The sequence below is a fragment of the Dipodomys spectabilis genome, unplaced genomic scaffold (assembly GCF_019054845.1).
Source record: "Dipodomys spectabilis isolate Male_0828 unplaced genomic scaffold, ASM1905484v1 ptg000042l, whole genome shotgun sequence".
Classification (NCBI taxonomy): domain Eukaryota; kingdom Metazoa; phylum Chordata; class Mammalia; order Rodentia; family Heteromyidae; genus Dipodomys; species Dipodomys spectabilis.
In genome coordinates, this window is record NW_024870719.1 from 2,230,301 (window position 1) to 2,249,958 (window position 19,658).

The 19,658-nt window shown below is 42.3% G+C and overlaps 2 protein-coding genes and 1 non-coding gene across 7 annotated transcripts in view; 1 reads left to right on the forward strand and 2 right to left on the reverse strand.

Moving 5' to 3' along the window:
• The window catches only part of LOC122106505, a 31,583-nt gene extending 20,280 nt beyond the window's left edge, over window positions 1-11,303 (reverse strand). For both annotated transcript variants that reach the window (XM_042677860.1, XM_042677861.1), the window contains exon 1: window positions 11,192-11,303. In XM_042677860.1, coding sequence (XP_042533794.1) covers window positions 11,192-11,288 — 97 coding nt within the window. In that variant the 5' untranslated portion in view covers window positions 11,289-11,303. The remainder of the gene's footprint in view (window positions 1-11,191) is intronic.
• On the reverse strand, window positions 32-195 carry LOC122106586. Its single transcript, XR_006147213.1, has one exon. It is a non-coding gene; the product is annotated as a U1 spliceosomal RNA (small nuclear RNA).
• Window positions 11,304-11,529: 226 nt separating the features above from the next.
• The window catches only part of LOC122106533 (signal recognition particle 54 kDa protein), a 97,023-nt gene continuing 88,894 nt past the window's right edge, over window positions 11,530-19,658 (forward strand). Inside the window, exons 1-2 of one of the 4 annotated variants that reach the window (XM_042677910.1) lie at window positions 11,541-12,004; window positions 18,223-18,358. The gene's annotated coding sequence lies outside the window, so the exon portion shown is untranslated. Of the gene's footprint in view, window positions 12,005-18,222; window positions 18,359-19,658 lie in introns of all 4 variants that reach the window. The other 3 variants (XM_042677913.1, XM_042677911.1, XM_042677909.1) reach the window with 3 other exon arrangements.

A 19,658-nucleotide genomic window follows, 5' to 3' on the forward strand; every position in this document is an offset into this window, starting at 1 on the left:
TCACTACAGGTCTACCTTTTAACCAATTTACCAGGGGAGAGCGCGAACGCAGTCCCCCACTACCACAAATTATGCAGTCGAGTTTCCCACATTTGGGGAAATCGCAGGGGTCAGCACATCCGGAGTGCAATGGATAAGCCTCGCCCTGGGAAAACCACCTTCGTGATCATGGTATCTCCCCTGCCAGGTAAGTATGAGTTGCTAACTGCTTTCGACCCACACCCTGGCGCCGGTCTCGCACTACACTCACGGTCACCTCCATCGCGTGGCCTCCGCACCCTCATGCCCTTCAGAACTCACTTGTCTTCGTAGTTGCCAACCGAAAAAATCATCCTGTACGTTTTGAATATTGCCCACGCGGGACATGGAGGACCAAGATAAGTGGGACCAGCAATCTCCGCGCGCCGTCAATCTGCATACGCCACGCCCTCGCGGCGAAGCTAGTAATTGCTTCTGTCACACGCAGGTGCGGAACCTTCACAGTAGGATTTACGAGAGGTTGACGCTTGACTTCTAGTTGAAGTGTTTCTTTTTCCAGCTCGAAGTTTAAAAGTTAAATTGAGCAGTCTGTCGGCCAGGCAGCCCTCGGGTGGGTTCCTACTTTGTATTTTCAGTGGTCTGGGGCAAGCCCTCTAAAATGTCTGAACAGCTTAACTTTGAAACAAGAAAATAAGCGCCGTTACAGACCTAAGACACAAGCCAGACCGGCTACGAGGCTGGGAGGAGCAGAACGGAAAGCCACGACCCTTTTGCAATTCTGTTTTATACATTTTTTTTTAATGCAGGGAGACTTAACATTGACAATAAGCATAACAAATCTAACATCTAAATAAATCTAACATCTCAATGAACATAAAATAGGAACCAAAAGGCTTTGGAACACAATACCGCGGCTACAAACACATTCAAAATTTAGAGAAAACAAAAACCAACACCAAGTGAGCTGCTTTGATTTTCCTTCTTATTGTACATAGTTGTAGGATTTTCGAGGGTTGAGCTAATGAATAAATAAATGGATGTTGGTAGCCAAGATAACTACTGTTGGAGAAAAAAAAAAAAGCACACTAATGTAGAATTTGAATGTTAGAGGGCAAGGAAAAAAACATCAAATATTTTAGCTTGAAAGTCTTTTCTTCTTTCCTTCCTTTTTCCTTTCCTCCTTGCCGCTTTCCTCTCCTCCACCCCCATTCCCACCCTTCCTTTTTGTCAGGGTCTCGCTATGTGGATTGGGCTGTTCTCCAGCTAGCCATGTCACTCTTCCAGCTAGCCTGCCCTGTCACTCATCACCATACTGGCCCTGCACAAGTTTCTTAAGAATCTTAATAGGAGCTAATATTTATTGAGTACTATATTTAAGGCATTTGCTAATACTCTATGTGCATTCAACTTTTAATGTTCAAAACGTGTAGGTAAATACTGTTTACTTATTTCTGGCTCCAGAGTCCATATAGTCAATTATTATTTAGATTGATGAAATGAGGTTATCATTCCTTTAAAAATCATCTCTCAAGCTGGGTGCTGGTGGCTGATGCCTGTAATCATAGCTAGGATTCCTCAGATCAAGAGGCTGAAACCTGAGGATTTATGGTTCAAAGCCACCCTGGACAGTAAAGTCCATGAGGCTCTTACCGTCAATAAATTATGCCCCTACTCACCCCTTCCAAAGTCAAAAGTCATGCTGTGGCTCAAGCGGTAGAGGGCTAGCCTTGAGCAAAAGCTCAGGGACAGTGCCCAGGCCCAGAGTTCAAGCCCCAGGATCAGCCAATAACTAACTAAAATAAAATCATCTCTCTGCCTTGGACTTTAATAAGAATGTAATTTTCAACTCTCAGTTACATCTATCCTCACTTATTCAGCTGGCCTTGGCCCGTTGTTTGCAATGCTATCTCTGGGAATTGAGTAAAGATTGAAAGAATTAACTTTGCAGCTGGATTGCCTAAATTAGAATTCTGGGCTCCTTTTGTAAGTGGTGGGGGTTGAACTCAGGGTTTGGGTGCTGTCCCTCAGTTGTTCTGCTCAAGGTTAGTGCTCTACCTCTTTGAGCCACAGCTCTACTTCTGGTTTTCTGGTGATTAATGGAGATAAGAGTTCACAGAAGCAGGCACTGGTGGTTCATTCCTGTAATCCTAGGTACTCAAAAGGCTGAGATCTGGGGATGGTGGTGTGAAGCCACCCCAGGCAAGAAAGTCAGAGAAACACTTATCTCCAGTTAGTCACCAGAAGATTGGAAGTGTCACTGTGACTCAAAGTGGTAGAGCACTAGACTTGAGCAAAAGAGCTCAGTGACAGCATCCAGGCCCTGAGTTCAAGCCCTACAATCACCACCAACAACAAGTTTCATGGACTTTATTGCCCAGGCTGTCTTTGAACCGTGATCCTCAGATCTCAGCCTCCTAAGTAGCTAGGATTACAGGTGTGAGCACCTAGCTCTTCAGGTATTGTTTAAGTGACTTACTTAACTCCTGGAGCCTCACTATTAAAGTGGACTTAGGGCTGGGAAGGTGGCTCAGTGGCATACCAGAGGCCCTGGGTTCGATCCTCAGCACCACATAAGCAAAAAAGAAAAAAGCCGGAAGTGGCACTGTGGCTCAAGTGGTAGAGCGCTAGCCTTGAGCTGAAGAGCTGAGGGACAGCGCCCAGGCCCAGAGTTCAGGCCCCACGACCGGACCCAAAAAAAAAATAAATAAATAAAAAAAATAAAGTGGACTTAACAATAATACCCTAATCAAAAGGCTTGTTTGGGGGATTAAATGAGTTAATATTTCACTGCATGTTAAGAACCTTGCTTTAGCCGAAGGCAGGTGGCTCTTGCTTGTAATCCTAGCTACTCAGGAGGCTGAGATCTGAAGATTGAGGCTCAAAGCTAGCCCGAGCAGGAAAGATTGTGGACTCTTATCTCTAGTAAACCACCAGAAAACTGGAAGTGACACTGTGGCTCAAGTGGTAGAGCACTTGCCTTGAGCTGAAGAGTTCAGGGAGAGCACCCAGGCCTAGAGTTCAAACCCCACGACTGACAAAAACAAAAACAGAACCTTGCCTTAAAACAATAATCAGGAGCTGGGAAGGTACCTCAGTGGAAGAGCGCTTGTCTTGCATGCATGAGGCCCTGGGTTTGATTCCTCAGCACCACATAAGCAAAAAGAAAAAAAAGCTGGAAGTTGTGCTGTGGCTCAAGTGGTAGAGTGCTAGCCTTGAGCTGAAGAGCTGAGGGACAGCGCCCAGGCCCAGAGTTCAGGCCCCACGACCAGACCCCCCCCCCCCCCCGCAAAAAAAAAAAAAAGAAAGAAAAAGAAAAACAGATTGGAAAGGTATGAACTGATAGGGTATTCTAACAAACATAAAACTGGAGTTTAGCATTTGAAAATAAATACTCTATGTAATCAAAATTAAATTTGTTGAAGCAGGCCTGTGGCATATGCCTGCAGCCTCAGTAATTGGGGAGGCTAGGGAGGAAGTTCTCCTTGGGTTCATGAGTTTATGGCCAGACTGGGCAACCTACAAGATAGTTTCCAACAAGATAGTTTCCAAATTTAAAAAAAAATAAATTTGTTGAAATGTTTCTAAAGGTTGTTGCTCAGTATTCCATTGTACTGTAAAGTCTCTAATGCTCTATTTACCCCGCCCTTTGACAGAAAAGAGTGGTATCTGTTAAAACTCAACTTTTGAAGTACATCATCTTCCATCTCTGATTTATTTCCTTACTATAAATTTTTAGACTTGGAAGTACTTAAAACATTTTAAAAGTACTGGTAGCTCATGCCTGTAATCCTAGCTACTCAGGATGTTGAGATATGAGGATGCAATTTAAAGCTAGCCCAGGCAGGAAAGGCCAGGAAACTTTTATCTCCAACTAACCACCAGAAAATGAAGTGGAGTGGTAGCTCAAAGTGGTAGAGTGCTAGCCTTGAGCTAAAAACCTCAGGGACAGTACCCAGATGCCAACTTCAAGCCCTGGCCCCCCAAAAAACAAACAACAAAAACATTGCCAAGCTTTTTGCTACAGATTTCTTACCTGAAGATTTTTATCAGATATGAATAAGAACATCTCAGCTGACTTGGTTTTTATATGCCTATAATCTTAGCACTTGGGAGACTGAGGCAGGAGGATAGCAAATTCAAGATCAGTCTGACTATATACTGAAGCAAGTAACTCAATGACCACCAAATGTATGTGTTATCCAACTGTCACAGCATTGAATATTATAAAAACAAACTTGGTTGTTTTAATTTGCATTTTCTTAATTACTAGTGAGGGTAAACATCTTTTATCATGCATAATAAACTATCTCAGAACACTGCCTGGAGAAAGATTAAAGGAAGGTGGCTAAGCAATTGCCTAAGGACAGTTCAGTTTTTCTCAAGTTATATATATGTAGGTGGAAAGGGGAGAAGAGCTCCTCTAAAGGGAAAATTAATTCTTACTTACATTTAATTAAATATATAAGCAAGGAAATATCACTAAGGCATTAAGAAATACTTTTTTCTTTTACCTATTCCCTTTTAAACAACTACCTCATAGCCACAGTCATCATCACACAGCTGGAATTCCACTACTAACACCTAGCTCCTTGAAAGAGACCTCTTCCCAATATAAAATACCTCACATACCTATTTTAAACAATTTTGGGGCTGGGAAGGTGGCACAGTGGTAGTGCTTGCCTTGCATGCATGAGGCCCTGGGTTCCATTCCTTAGCACCATATAGGTAGAAAAAGCTGGAAATGGCACTGTGGCTCAAGTGGTAGAGCGTTTGCCGTGAGCTGAAGAGCTGAGGGACAGCGCCCAGACCCCACGACCAACAAAAACACCAAAGAACAAAAACAAAACAAAACAAAAAATACACAACAATCTTGTTTAAACTCACTTTATTTTCACTTTCCTCACAATTTTAGGATGCTTTCCTATTTCTCAATATTATGTTCTAGGCTTTTTTTTTTTGGGGGGGGGGTCCGGTCATGGGGCCTGAACTCTGGGCCTGGGCTCTGTCCCTCAGCTCTTCAGCTCAAGGCTAGCGCTCTACCACTTGAGCCACAGCGCCACTTCCGGCTTTTTTCTTTTTGCTTATGTGGTGATGAGGAATCGAACCCAGGGCCTCATGCATGCAAGGCAAGCCCTCTACCACTGAGCCACCTTCCCAGCCCCTTGTTCTAGGCTTTTAAGCCCTCCATAAGATAATATCCAACTTTTTTTTTTCTATTTATTTATTTTGATGGCTCTACCACTTGAGCCACAGTGCTACTCCCAGCCTTTTCTACCTCTGTGGTGCTGAGGAATTGAAACCAGGGCCTCAGGCACACAAGGAAAGCACTCTACCACTGAGCCACCTTCCCAGCCCTCTTTTAAAATTTTAATTGTGATCTTTAGGTACATATATACATTGTAGAAAGCTCAAATAAACATATGGTTTTCCTCACTTTTTTTTTTTTTTTTTGTAGTAAGAACATTTAAAACCTACTCTTTAGGGCTGGGAAGGTGGCTCAGTGGTAGAGTGCTTGCCTTGCATGCCTGAGGCCCTGGGTTTGATTCCTCAACACCAGATAAGCAAAAAAGAAAAAACCGGAAGTGGCGCTGTGGCTCAAGTGGTAGAGTGCTAGCCTTGAGCTGAAGAGCTGAGGGACAGAGTTCAGGCCCCATGACCGGACCAGAAAAAACAAAATCTATGCTTCAGTAATTCCAAAATATACAGCATTTTTTCATTGAGATTCCTTATGTTTCACATATAATTACAATGTATTTTTCTTTTTTTTGACCTTGAGATTTATTTGGGCAGTCTAGTAAAGGGGTGTAGCTATTTGTATAACCTGGATTGAAGAATGGTCCTCCTGTATTGGGGGCATGGTTGTCCACTTTGGCTTATTATTTTTTTATTATCTTTAAGGAGTTGAGTAAAATACAATGTATTCAAAATTATTCATGCTTTTTCCTTCTTCCCTTCCCCTCCTCCATCTAGCCCCATAGTTGTGTTCTGTGTGTGTATATTTACTATTTGTAACTATATTCATCACATTGTACTGCAGAACTTTTGCTTCCTATGAAACTTGGGATCCACTGAGCAACATTTCCCCTTTTCTACCTACTATGGGAACTCTATACTTGTATGATTTTTGGCTTTTTGAAATTCTACATGTGAGATCATATCTGTCTTTCTGTGCTTGGCTTATTTTACTTAGCATAATGTCCTTGAAATTTATCCATGCAGTTGCAAATGACAGAATTTCCTTCATACAGGTTTGGGGCTTAAGGTAGTGGTAGAGTATACTTAGCATATGGGAAACCCTGGGTTCAATTCCTAGCACCAAAACAAAGAATAGAATGAGTATTTTGTTGAGTATAATCATATTTTTAAAAAAATTCAACTTTTCTTTTTGTGCTACTTTTGAGGCTTGAATTCAGGGCCTATGCACACACTGTACCTGAACTTTTGTGCTTAAGGCTAGCACTCTTACCACTTGAGCAACAGCTCAAAGCCCAGGCTGGCCTTGAACTGTGATCCTCAGATCTAAGCCTCCAGAGTAGCTAGGATTATAGGCTTGAGTCACAGGCAATTGGCTCCCCACTTGTTTACATCTCTTATCCCATTCACCTTCTCATAGGCATTTTGGTTGTACATCTTTGATATTGTGACTAATGCTTCAGTGAACCATGGGGTGTGTACATCTCTTTGACATACTAACTTTCTTTCCCTGGCTATATGAAATGGGATTGTTGGATTATAATGGTAATTTTTTTTCAGTTTTTTTGAGGAACCTCCATACTATACCTATCAATGGTATACAAGGGTTCCCTTTTCTCTACATCCTTACCAACACTTGTTCATTCCCTCTTTCTTTCTTTTTTTGTTGGTTGTGGGCTTGAACTCAGGGACTGGGTGCTGTCCCTCAGCTCTTCAGCTCAAGGATAGTGTTCTACCACTTTGAGCCACAGCTTCACTTCTAGTTTTTTGTTTATTTATTTTATTTATTTATGTCGGTCGTGGGTCTTGAACTCTGGGCCTGGGCGCTGTCCTTGAGCTCTTCAGCTCACGAGACGTGCTCTACCAAGTAAGTCACAGTGCCACTTCTGGTTTTCTGGTGGTTAATTGTAGATAAGAGTCTCACAAACTTTCCTTCCGGGGCTGGCTTTGAAGAGTGATTCTCAGATCTCGGCCTCCTGAGTAGGTAGGATTTTAGGCATGAGCCCCAGTTACCCGTATTCTTCCAACTTTTGAGTGGTTCTTTGGAGATAAGGGTTTCCCCAAGGACTTTTCTGCCTGGGCTGACTTTGAATCATGATCCTTAGACCTCAGCTTCCTGAGTAGGATTACAGGTGTGAGTCACTGGTACGTGGCTCAACATTTGTTTTTATCTTTCATCTTTGTCCCAATAATTTTTTTTTCTAGACAGGCAAATATCAGGTTTTCATCACATTCTTTCCAGTTCATACTATTCCCTTCTACCATATGTCCCTGCTTTTCTGTAAGGTTAGATCTCTAGCCTTCACCAATCCAAATCCTACTTTATCCACCTACAATGCATAACTAACCACTGAGTTATAGTCTACTTATTACTCATATATTACTCTTAATTCCTTATCCAAATTAAAAATGCCCTGAGAGGACTTCAGGTCCTAGACAAGAGAATAATTTCCCTTACTTTTTTTGGCTGTTCTCTAGATTCAAGTGTCCCAGAAATAATAGGCATCAACAAAGATCCTTGAAAATTAGGGGAAAAAAAAGAGTGAACTGTCTATGGATTCAGGACTTGATGAAGGACACTAAGGCAAGCTCTGTTTTTTAAATATACAATGTCAGGGCTGGGAAGGTGGCTCAGTGGTAGAGCACTTGCCTTGCATGCATGAGGTCCTGGATTCGATTCCTCAGCACCACAGAAGCAAAAAGAAAAAAAGCCGGAAGTGGCGCTGTGGCTCAAGTGGTAGAGTGCTAGCCTTGAGCTGAAGAGCTGAGGGACAGAGCCCAGGCCCAGAGTTCAGGCCCCACAACCGGACCCCCCCAAAAAATTAAAAAAATAAAAAATAAATATACAATGTCGTCTAGAGGAGTCCTGGAGACACCTGGAATTCAAAAGCCCATCAAGCTTAAACAGGAAAAACAAAAGCAAACTATCTAAGAAAAGCTTGCTTTATGTGGCCAAAGACCAGGAAAAGAAAACAACAGAGAAACTACCAGGGAACCACACTCCTCAGTCCACAGCCATGCGATACGGGGTGTGTATGGCACTGGTGGAGTTGCTGTGGATCAACCTAGGGACAGAGAAACTTGGCCTGGCATCTCCTAGCCTTCTGCCCAGTAGCAGAAAGCAAACCAGCTAGTGACAAAAGATGATTTGGGAAAATGTCTTTCTCTCAAGCAGTCCGCCTAGATCCAAATAATGAAGCTGATGTGAATAGCACTGTAAGCATACTGACACTGCACCATCAATGGAGCTAGACCTACAAGTTAACTTTAAGCAAAGAAACTACCTACTGAGGTAGAAGATTTAAATAGTTTCAGGAGCCTTCTAGCATGTTAGAGCAGCAATATTTCAATAGCACTTATGAATTCTCTTGTAACAAGTAAAAAAATCAGAAAATTTCAGCAAAGAAATAGAAGTCATTAAAGAGAGAAATGAGCTGGGACAGGTGGCTCATGCCTGTGATCCTACCTACTCAGGAGGCTGAGATTTGAGGATGGCAGTTCAAGGCTAGCCTGAGTGGTAAAGTCCATGAGACTGTTTATTAATTTATTTTTCCAGGTCCTGGGGTTTGAACTCAGGGCCTGAGCTCTGTCCCTGAGCTACTCAGTGCTCAATGGTAGCGCTTTACAACTTGAGCCACAGTGTTACTTCTGGCCTTTGCTGTTTATGAGGTACTGAGGAACTGAACCCAGGGCTTTATGCATGCTAGTAAAGCAGTCTACCATTAAGCCACATTCCCAGTCCTCCATGAGACTCTTATCTCCAATTAACCACCAAAAAGCCAGAAGTGGAGAAGTAACTCAAGTGGTAGCAATGGCCTTATCGAAAAAGCTCAGGGACAGCATCCTGATTTCAAGCCCTAGGACACACACACACACACACACACACACACACACACACACACACACACACACACACAGCCATAACTCTATCTCTATACCTAACTCTAAACAAAACCCTGATCCTATCACTAACTGAAACTGTGTCAACAACCTTACCACTGATGTAAAGAGATTTTTTTTTTTTTGTAAGTTGTGGGTCTTGAACTCTGGGTCTGGGCACTGTCCCTAAGCTCTTCAGCTCAAGGCTAGCACTCTACCATTGAGCCACAGCACCACTTCCAGTTTTCTGGTGGTTAATTGAAGAGTCACATGGACTTTCCTGACTGGGCTGGCTTTGAACCACGATCCTCAGATCTCAGCCTCCTGAGTAGCTAGGATTACAGGCCTGAGCCACTGGTGCCTGGTAAGAAAAATTTTTTAAAGTTAAAAAAGAATGTACTCTTTAGCAAGTAATAAACTTCTTGTTAACATTCAGAAACTTCTTAACTTTCAGATCATACTGATTTTGAAAAATGGGAGTCTCAATGTCTCTAAAATGGAAAATTTACACTAAAAATGGTTTCATAAGAGTGAAATATTCTGGAGGGGTAGGATATTTTAGTAACTGCAATAGCTAGAGGCACTACTACATTTTCAAAGGCAATCTATGTTTTTGGAAAAAAAATGACTTCCTATTGAGAAATGTAGAAAAACCATATGGAAGTTGGTATTGTTTTACAACTGGGATATGACTGACAAAATAGCAATGAAGGGTTTATTTTTGGTGGTACTGGAGTTTAAACTCAGGGCTGTGCTAATTGTGTAGAGCCAAGATAGTATTTAAATGAGGTGATGGAAGACTCAAGATATTTTGGAAATTCCTACTTTGAAAACTTGGGTTTCTTTTTCCTTCCTTCCTGCCTGCTTTCCTTCTCCTCACTCCTTTTTTTTTTCTCTCTCTCTCCTTCCTTTCCTTTCTCTCTCTTCTTTCTTTCTCTCTTTCTTCTTTCTTTCTTTGCTTGAACTTAGGGCCTGGGTGCTGTCTCTGAGTTCTTTTGCTCAAGGCTAGCACTCTACCACTTGAGCTATCTCTCCATTTCTGGCATTTTGTCGTTAATTGTACATAAGGATCTCAGACTCTTCCTGCTTGGGGTGACTTCAAATCACCATCCTCAAATCTCTGCCTCTTGAGTAGCTATGATTACAAGTATGAGCCCACCAGCACTCACTGAGTTTCTTATAGTTTGCAGAATTAGCTGTCCTATAAGATTTGGAAGCTCACATTCATTTAGTATCTTAGTTAACATTTTTGTTTGTTTGTTTTGCCCCAGGCCTGGTTCAAGCCCCAGGACTGGTAAAACAAAAGTAAATAAATTAGAACGCTTAATAATTATTACTATAATTCATATACCTACCGATTGACTGTAACATCTCAATGGTAGAGGACAAGGTTGAAAATGTAAAATTAGTAGTTGTCAATAAACAAGGTTATTTCAAGCAACAAGTTGAATAAAAGTAACCACGTGAATCAATCTTCAGAAATAGAGAGCTATAGCATAGGTAAGTAGGTAGTTACCAAAAAGAGAATGTTTACTTTGTGTACTCTCACTAAACTTCCCTTTGCCAGAACTGAACGACCTCACTCTTTAATAACTAGATCTATCACACTCACCCAATTCTAACGTTGCTTTCATTATTCAGTATTGCATTAACAGTTTAAAAACCAAAATCTTTCTTTCCTTTTCACCTTCCCTTCGGGGGTAAGGGAGATAAACACTACTAAACAGTTCCTTTTACCATCGAGAAAATAATCACACCAATCTACAGGTGATTTCACCTGCAGGGTAACAGCACACCCTAAAACCTTTAAGGTGTTTTATTTTCAGGTAAGATCCGCTCTTGGGACTAACAGCGAGGAGGACCAAAAAAAAAAAAAAAATCTTCCCTTTTCCTGCATTCTTAAAAGGGGTTTGGGTCCAGAAGATTCTCCAGGCCAGTCCGAAGTTTGCAAGGACATCCTAAGTGGCACTCTGAGCCGCCCAAGTTGAGGCGGGCTGCGCTCCACCTACCCCACAGGAGAGCGCAGCCCAGCAGCCCAGCAGCATAGCGACCACTTGCTTCACCCCGCCTAAGTCCTCAGATGTCATTGCCCAAAGAAATGCCCTTGTCCCCACCGCCTGACTCTGGCTGTGATGCTTACTGGTAGTTCGCATCCATTGGAGCAGCGCCGTGCGGTCGGCTGGAGCCACAGAACCGAGCAGCTGAAGGACTGCCCGCTGAGCCGAGCGAAAGTCCATGTCGCCCCAGCCAACAGATCCGGAGGTTTGCAGTGCGCACGCGCAAGCGGACCCGACACCACCGCCCCTCCGCCCCCTCCCTAGAGCGGCGGGCAAGTTTGCACTGCGCACGCGCAGTCAGACACGGCTTATTTTACTCACCCATTCCCATCTCCCACAAAGCCCGCCCACCCGGCCTCTACAGCACGTCTTAAGCCCCGCCCCTGACGGAGTTCCCCAGTGCGCCTCCTTCGGGTTTGTCACTTTTCCTGGAGGTGGCTCCTCAAGCCCTGCCTTTTTTTTTTCCCCCAGAGACTACGTCCGGAGAGAGTCAGTCTCTCTACTAATTGCATGCTGCAATTACTCATGGATAGAAAACGAAAGCCAGAAGCCAGTGCAAGCAAAGAACCACGCACTTAGAAGCCGAACCCAAGAAAGGCAGCACTTTGCCCCGGAAGCGGAAGTGCATCTTTTCGTGAAAGGCTGGTCTACGCCGAGTGATGACGTCTCCTCATTGGGCGGAAGGTTCGGTGGCAAGTCGTCGGGCTTCCAGCTGGTGGGAGTTGGCTTCGCGGGCTGGGCGCAGGGACCCTAGTTTATGTAGTTCGGGGAGGTCGGGTTGTGGGGGCGAACCTGTCTGTCAGCTCCCAGTTTTCCCGGGTTTCCTCCTCCGGTGTGGGGCCTCGTCAAGGACTCCCCGGCCCTTTTAGGGCCACGGCGTTAGTGGTGCTTCTCCGGTAAGTATGGTTTTCCTCTCTACGGGGACTACTGAGGGGACGAGCTGGGGGCAATCACAACCTGGGTGAAGGACCAGGCACACTGGGGAGTGTGCTTCCCTCTCCTCCGACTGTCACCTCCAAGCCCCAGATGCTCTGGCTCCTCTTCATCAGTTGCACTCCCTTGAAAGTTTTCCGGGGATTTCTGCTCCTCGCCTCCTTACTGTCACCTCCGATCCCCAGCTGCTCCAGCACCTTTTTATCTGTTGCCCTCCCTCAGAAGTTTTCGTAAAAGATGTGCTGAGACCCTTTATCTGGCAGGTTTACCCAAGCCAAGTAAGATATAGGCATTTGTAACCTTGGTTTTTGATTCCTTTCCTGAACAAGAATTATATGAGGCTGGCTACTTATCTGAAAACCTTTTGATATGAACTAGATTTTACGTTCCTGTGAGTTTGTAACATTGTTAATATTTCTAACAATATTGTTAGTATTAACGATATTGACATTGTTCTGCATATTGTAGACGTTAGATAAATGAACAAGGGTATTAGTTGAGTGCCAGTGATAAAATATACTGGTGATTTTATCTGAATCGTTCGAGACCATTTATTTCTTGAAACTCTCTTACTGACTTTCTTCTCTTTGGCAGTACTGGGGTTTGAAGTCAGAGCCGGGAGCTTGCTAGGAATATGCTCTACCACGGAGTCACGCCTCCTACCCCCTTTATTTTATCCTCACCTGGTTCTTTCATATGCATAGTTTAACAAAATATTTACTATTCTTTAGCTATGGGAATGAAATAATGCAGGACAACAGCTCTGCTCTTGAGAAGCTTTCAGTTCAGGGGAGACAGGAGCACATAAATATACATTATATAATGTATATAAATAAAGATGAATAATAAGCTTGGTGCTGGTATTTCATGTAATCCTTGCTACTCAGGAGGCTGAGATCTGAGGGTCATCATTTGAAGCCATCCTCTACAGAAAACTTCAAAAAGCAAGACTGGAGTTGTGTAGCTCAAGTGGTAGAATACCTTTTTGCCTTGAGCAGAAAAGTCAAGTGAAACTCACACACACACAAATGGAGAAAAGATGAATAATGATAAAGTCTATTTAGGTATAAAGAACAACAAAATAGAGATGAGTTATTGCGCATGTTGTATTTGTGACCCTGAGCAAGTTGCTGTTTCCATGTAGCCTCAGTTTCCTTTCTACTTAGTACACTTATGAGAAGAAGATGAGGTAACATGTTTAGCATAGTACCTAGAACATAGCAATGGTGGTGCCAAACAGGAGGGAGATATTTCCCCTGTTAACTTAAATTTTTCATATGAGTGATTGCTATTTTTTTAATCTTAATATGGAGTACTATGCAAAAAATACTTCAAACTCTCCACTTAAAGAGTACCCCTGTATTCTTATCTGGACCTGCCTCTGGACTATATAGTAAGATACTAGACAAAGATAGTAATTGTTCTTCATTTTTAAAAGTTAGTTTTATCCTTTGTGCCTATGGGAGAAGGAAAGGGAATTAGTAAAACTTGTTCCTTTGGTTACGTTTCATCTTAGTTGACTCTCCCCTTTTGCCAGCCTCTTGGTCTTTGCTATAACCTATGTATTTCACAGACTCACCTTGAGAATTCTCATCTATATGCTATTTCCAAACTTTTTTCTTTAGCTTTCATGTCATGAGCAATAGTTCTGCACTTTCTGCTGATTCATTAGGTCCAAAACCAAACACACTATCTCCTTTTTCCACTATAAAATATATACACAAGTGTATATACAGAAGTAGATGGGCAGTTATTCTCAGTATGTTTGTATATGTTTGTAAGTTTTGACCCCTTGCTTACTGTTTCTTATATGTGTGTTTGGTTTAAAAAATGAAAAGTAGGGCTGGGAAGGTGGCTCAGTGGTAGAGTGCTTGCCTTGCATGCATGAGGCCCTGAGTTCGATTCCTCAGCACCACATAAGCAGAAAAAAAAAAGCCGCAAGTGGTGCTGTGGCTCAAGTGGTAGAGTGCTAGACTTGAGCTGAAGAGCTGAGGAACAGCATCCAGGCCTAGAGTTCAGGCCCTACCACCGGACCCCCCCCCCCCCCAAAAAAAAAAAAAAAAGAAAGAAAGAAAGAAAAGAAAAGAAAAGTAATTGAAATAGCCCACTGTTCAGGCATCTGCTGCTGGTGCTGCTTTTTTTAAAAAAAAAATTGTGTCTTCTTAGCCTTCTGAGTAACTAGAATTATAGGCATAAGCCATCAGAATCTGGCAACAAATTAGATTCTTTATAGTTTTGAGCCTAGTGCCTGGTCACTCACATCTTAATCCTAGCCACGGAGGAAGCTGAGATCTGAGATTGAGGTTCAGAGCCAACCTGGGTAGGAAAGTCTGTGAGACTCTTATCTCTATTAAACTAACCAAAAATCTGGAAGTGGAGCTCTACTCAAGTGGTAGCAGCATTAGTCCCCTTTCTGTTTCTATAGCTTTGCTTAATTTATCTATATTGTGGTCTGTGTTCTATACTTCATTTCTCCTTTTCTTTTTAATTTTTATTCTTTAATTGTTATAAAGGTGATATGCAGAAAAGTTATGGTTATGTAAGTCAGGTAATGAGAACATTTTTTTTTTTGACAATGTCACCCCCTCTCTCTCCCTGTTTTTTCCTCCTGTCTTCACTCACAAGTTGTATGCTTCATTTTCAACATAGCATCTAGTGAATACCTCTGCTGCATTTGTTCACCCTTTAAAAATTTTTTTTTTGTCAGTTGTGGGGCTTGAACCCTGGGCCTGGGTGCTGTCCTTCAGCTCTTCAGCCCAAAGTGAGTGCTCTACTACTTAAGCTACAGCGCCACTTGCAGTTTTCTGGTGGTTTATTGGAGCTAAGAGTCTCACAGACTTTACTGCCTTGGCTGGCTTTGAACAGTGATCCTCAGATCTCAACCTCTTGAGTAGCTATGATTACAGGATTTGAGCCACCTACACCAAACCCTTTGTTAAAATTTTATTTTGTATTAGACCTGGGTCTTGAACTCAGAGCCTGGGCACTGTCCCTGAGCATTTTTTTGCTGAAGGCTAGCACTCTACCACTTGAGTTGTAGCTCTATTTCTTGCTTTTTGGTAATAATTGGAGATGAGAGGTTCACAACTTTCCTTCCTGGCTAGCTTATAACCAGGATCCACAGATCTTAGCCTTCTGAATAGGTAGGATTATAGGTTTGAGCCATTAGCTCCCAACTTATTTTAACATTTTGAGGAATTATCAAATAACTTTCTTTAAAAACTTTACCAAGGAAGTGTCACTGTAGCAACAAGTGGTAGAGAGCTCACCTTGAACTGAAGAGCTGAAGGACAGCTCCCAGGCCCAGAGTTCAAGCCCCATGACTGACAAAAAGAAAACAAAACCAAAAACTTTACCAAGCCAACTGCTGGTGGCTCATGCCTATAATCCTAGCTACTCAGGAGGCTGAGATCTGAGGATCACAGTTCAAAGTCAGTCTGGGCAGGAAAGCCCGTGATACTCTTATCTCCAATTAACCACTAGAAAACCAGAAGTGGCACAGTGGCTTAAGTGGTAGAGCACTCACCTTGAGCTGAAGAATTCAGGGACAGCATCTAGGCCCAAAGTTCAAGCACATGACTGACAAACAAAACAAAAACAAAAAATCCATACCAGTTTATATTCCCTCCAGCAGTGTAGGAGAATTCTGATTTCTCCACGTTCTTGCCAACATTCTTTTTTTTTTTTTTTGTCAGTTGTGGGGCCTGAACTCTGGGCCTGGTGCTGTCCCTCAGCTCTTTAGCTCAAGGCTAGCACTCTACCACTTGAGCCACAGCACCACTTCTGGCTTTTTCTGCTTATATGGTGCTGTGGAATTGAACCCAGGGCCTCATGCATGCAAGGCAAGCACTCTACCATGAGCCACCTTCCCAGCCCCATCATTTGTCTTTTTGTTTATAGTTATCCTAGAATATATACAGCAAAATCTCATTATAGTGTTGATAGTGTTATTTTTGATATTTGTTTTTAGTCTAACAAAATAATTATACAATGAATAAGGTTCTTGCTAATATTTCATAGTCTGCTTTCTGCATTCAAGCTATTTTTATTATTAGCAAGCATATTTTTAAAGTTTTTTTGTTTTTTTTGGGAGTCCGGTTGTGGGGCCTGAACTCTAGGCCTGGGTGCTGTCCCTCAGCTCTTCAGCTCACGGCTAGCACTCTACCATTTGAGTCACAGCGCCACTTCCGGCTTTTTTCTTTTTGCTTATGTGGTGCTGAGGAATCGAACCCAGGGCCTCAGGCATGCAAGGCAAGCGCTCTACCACTGAGCCACCTTCCCAGCCCCATATTTTTAAAGTTTTATTTCTGTGGTACTAAGGAATCAAAGTCAGGCCTCATGCATGCTAGTCAAGCACTTTACCACTAAGCTACATTCTTAGCCCTAGCAAGCATATTTTACAAAAGAATTTCCATTTCTATGTCCCTCACTTTTCCTCAAATCTTAATTCATGTGAACTTGGCTAAATTATATGCCTAGAATATAAAACCTTCAGGAATATGTATCAAATTATAATTGGTTATTACTAAGATGTGGGAGTGAGTAAGATTAATTATACTTTTTACCTTAAATATTGTTTCAGGCCAATTGTCCTGGCTCAAGTTTATTGTTTTTTTGGGGGGGGTTCAGTCATGGGGCCTGAACTCTGGGCCTGGGTGCTGTCCCTCAGCATTTCAGCTCAAGGCTAGCACTCTACCACTTGAGCCACAGCGCCACTTCCGGATTTTTTCTTTTTGCTTATGTGGTGCTGAGGAATCGAACCCAGGGCCTCATGCATGCAAGGCAAGCACTCTACCACTGAGCTACCTTCCCAGCCCCCTGGCTCAAGTTTATTATCCTGGCTGTTGAAGCATAATGCATGGTTCAAGGCCAGCCTAGGCAAAAATCTTTGAAATTCCATTTCAACCAATGACTTCATCCCAGCTAACTGGGCAAACACAGGATGGTGAACTAGGCAAGACCCAGGTATAAAGCAACACCCTATCTAAAAAAATAGCCTACATAAAAAGGACTGGCAAAGTCGCTCAAGTGGTAATGTTCCTGCCTAGTAAGTTCAAGGCGCTGAGTTCAAACCCAAAGATAATACTTAAAAAAAATTTTAATTTTACAGTAAACGTTTATACTCTTATAATCACAACATACAAAGTTGAATCATTTCTGTGAAGTACTAAGTAGTCTTAGGGTAAAATCTAATTCCTAAATCTGAAAGTCATAACATTATACAGTTAGTGACTCAAATAGCTACATATATATTTTTTTAATTTTACTAAATTTTTTTTTATATATGGAAATTTTGTTGTCAGCCAGGCAATGGTGGTTCAGCCTGTAATCCTAGCTACTCGGGAGGCTGAGATCTGAGGATCGCTGTTCAAAGCCAACCCGAGCAGGAAAGTCCACAGACTCTTATCAATGATTAACCACCAGAAAACTAGAAGTGGCACTGTGGCTCAAGTGATAGAGTGCTTGACTTGAGCTAAAAAGCTGAGGGACAGCACCCAGGCCCAGAGTTCAATCCAAAAGAATGACCAAAAAAAAAAAAAGAAAAAAGAAAGAAAAAAAGAAAAATTTTGTTGAGATGGGATTTGAAATCGCTAGTCATTACATTATGTATCATCTCAGATCAAGCAAGATTCCAGCAGGGGTATTTATAATTGTTTATGTAGAGAAAGGTATCTGTTACAAGATACTATGTTGAAAACAAATTTTACAACTTTGGGGGGGTGGGGAGGAGGAGTTGAGGAGGTGGAAAGGGAAGGGGTAGTAGGGGAAAAAACAAAGGAGGGGGTAACAATGCTCGATAGGAAATGTACAAAAATAACCTTACTCATGTAACTGTAAACCCTCTATACAGTATCTTTACAAGAAAAAAAATTTAAAAAACAAAGGTATCTGTGGACACTATAGTTCCTATTGATTAACAACTTTATTTGAAATTGGCACTGTTAAAGATTTCAGAAGTGGTTCTTGGATAACGAATGTAAAAGACACTTTAGCAGGCAGTACAGAAAATGTCCATTGACTTCAGATCATAAAGAGAGAGTGGAGAACTCTCAAGAAAGGAAGTTAAGAGTTTATACAGACAAGGCACTTTCAGATAATTTTATATCTACTCTCTCATTTAATCCTCACCATAGCCCTTCAGGATAACTACCTTGATAATGGTATTATCTCCATTTTGCAGGTGAGGAAAGTGAGGCTCAGAGAGATTAAGTAATTGCCCAAAGTAACACAGCCAGTATGTAACAGAGCTGGGATTTGAAACCAAGTCTGTCAGACTCCAAAGCCCATGCTCTTTCCAGTACTTCACACTGCTGCAGGTAAGTAGGATTCTTGGCCTTGTACTTGCCTTACTTAGGGTACCCCCAAATTTGAGCCTGTTTCCATCACTTTCTATCCAACTCCTATCAGGCTCCTGTTAGAAGCATTTGTGACTTGGGCCAAGATTAGTCCTTGTACATACTGCAATCAGTGGTACTTAACAGCTTTCTGCACATAGCGGTTACACTTCATGAAGATGAATCACTTCTTTGCCTTCAAAATAAGATTTCCTCTTATTATAGCAGCAACATTTTCCCCTGCAGTTTTCTGTCTGGGATATTCAGCTCTGTTATTAAAGGCATCATTCATTTCCTAGAACTAAGGCTGTGTATCCAGTGCTGTGGGAAGACAGTATGGGATAGGGGGGAGGGGGGCACGCATGTGCGCCCACCCACCTATACTGAAGCTTGAACTCAAGGCCTGAGCACTGTCCCTGAGATTTTTGTGCTCAAGGCTAGTACTACTATTTGAACCATAGCTCTACTTCTGGCTTTTTTGGTGGTTAGTTGGAGATAAGAGTCTCGCGGACTTTCCTACCTGGCCTGGCTTTGCTGCCTGGACTGGCTTTGAACTGTGATCCTCAAATCTCAGCCTTCTGAGTAGCTAGGATTGTAGACATAACCCACCAATGCCTGGCCTTACCAAGTTTATGTTTACAAATCTTTTCAGTTAGGAGCATTTTAAGTGAATGTGCTTGAATTATAACAATTCCAGTTTTATATTTAGAGTCATCTGGTAACAAAATTTAAAATGTTTGCATTTTAGTGTGTACATTTTAGAACAAGGTAAAAGTAGTTTTTAAAAATATATTGTAAAAATATATTGTTCAGGGGCTGGGAATATGACTTAGTGGTAGCGTGCCTACCTAGCATGTATGAAGCCCTGGGTTTGATTCCTCAGTCCCATATAAACAGAAAAGGCCAGAAGTGGCACTGTAACTCAAGTGGTACAGTGCCAGCCTTGAGCAAAAACAAGCTCAGGGATAGTGCCCAGGCCCTGAGTTCAAGCCCCAGGACTGGCAAAACAAAAACAAAAAAAAGTATTGTTCAAGCTGGACGTTGGTGGCTCACACCTTTAATCCTAGCTGCTCAAGATACTGAATTCTTAGGATTGTGGTTTAAATCCAGCCCTGGCAGGGAAGTTCATGAGACTCTTATCTCCAGCAAGCTACTAAAAAAGCCAGAAGTGGAGCTGTGGCTCAAGTGGTAGAGCACTAGCTTTGAGCAAAAGAAGGTCAGGGATAGCACCCAGTCTTTGAGGTCAAGCCCCAGGCACAAAAAAAGAAAAAATACATGGAGG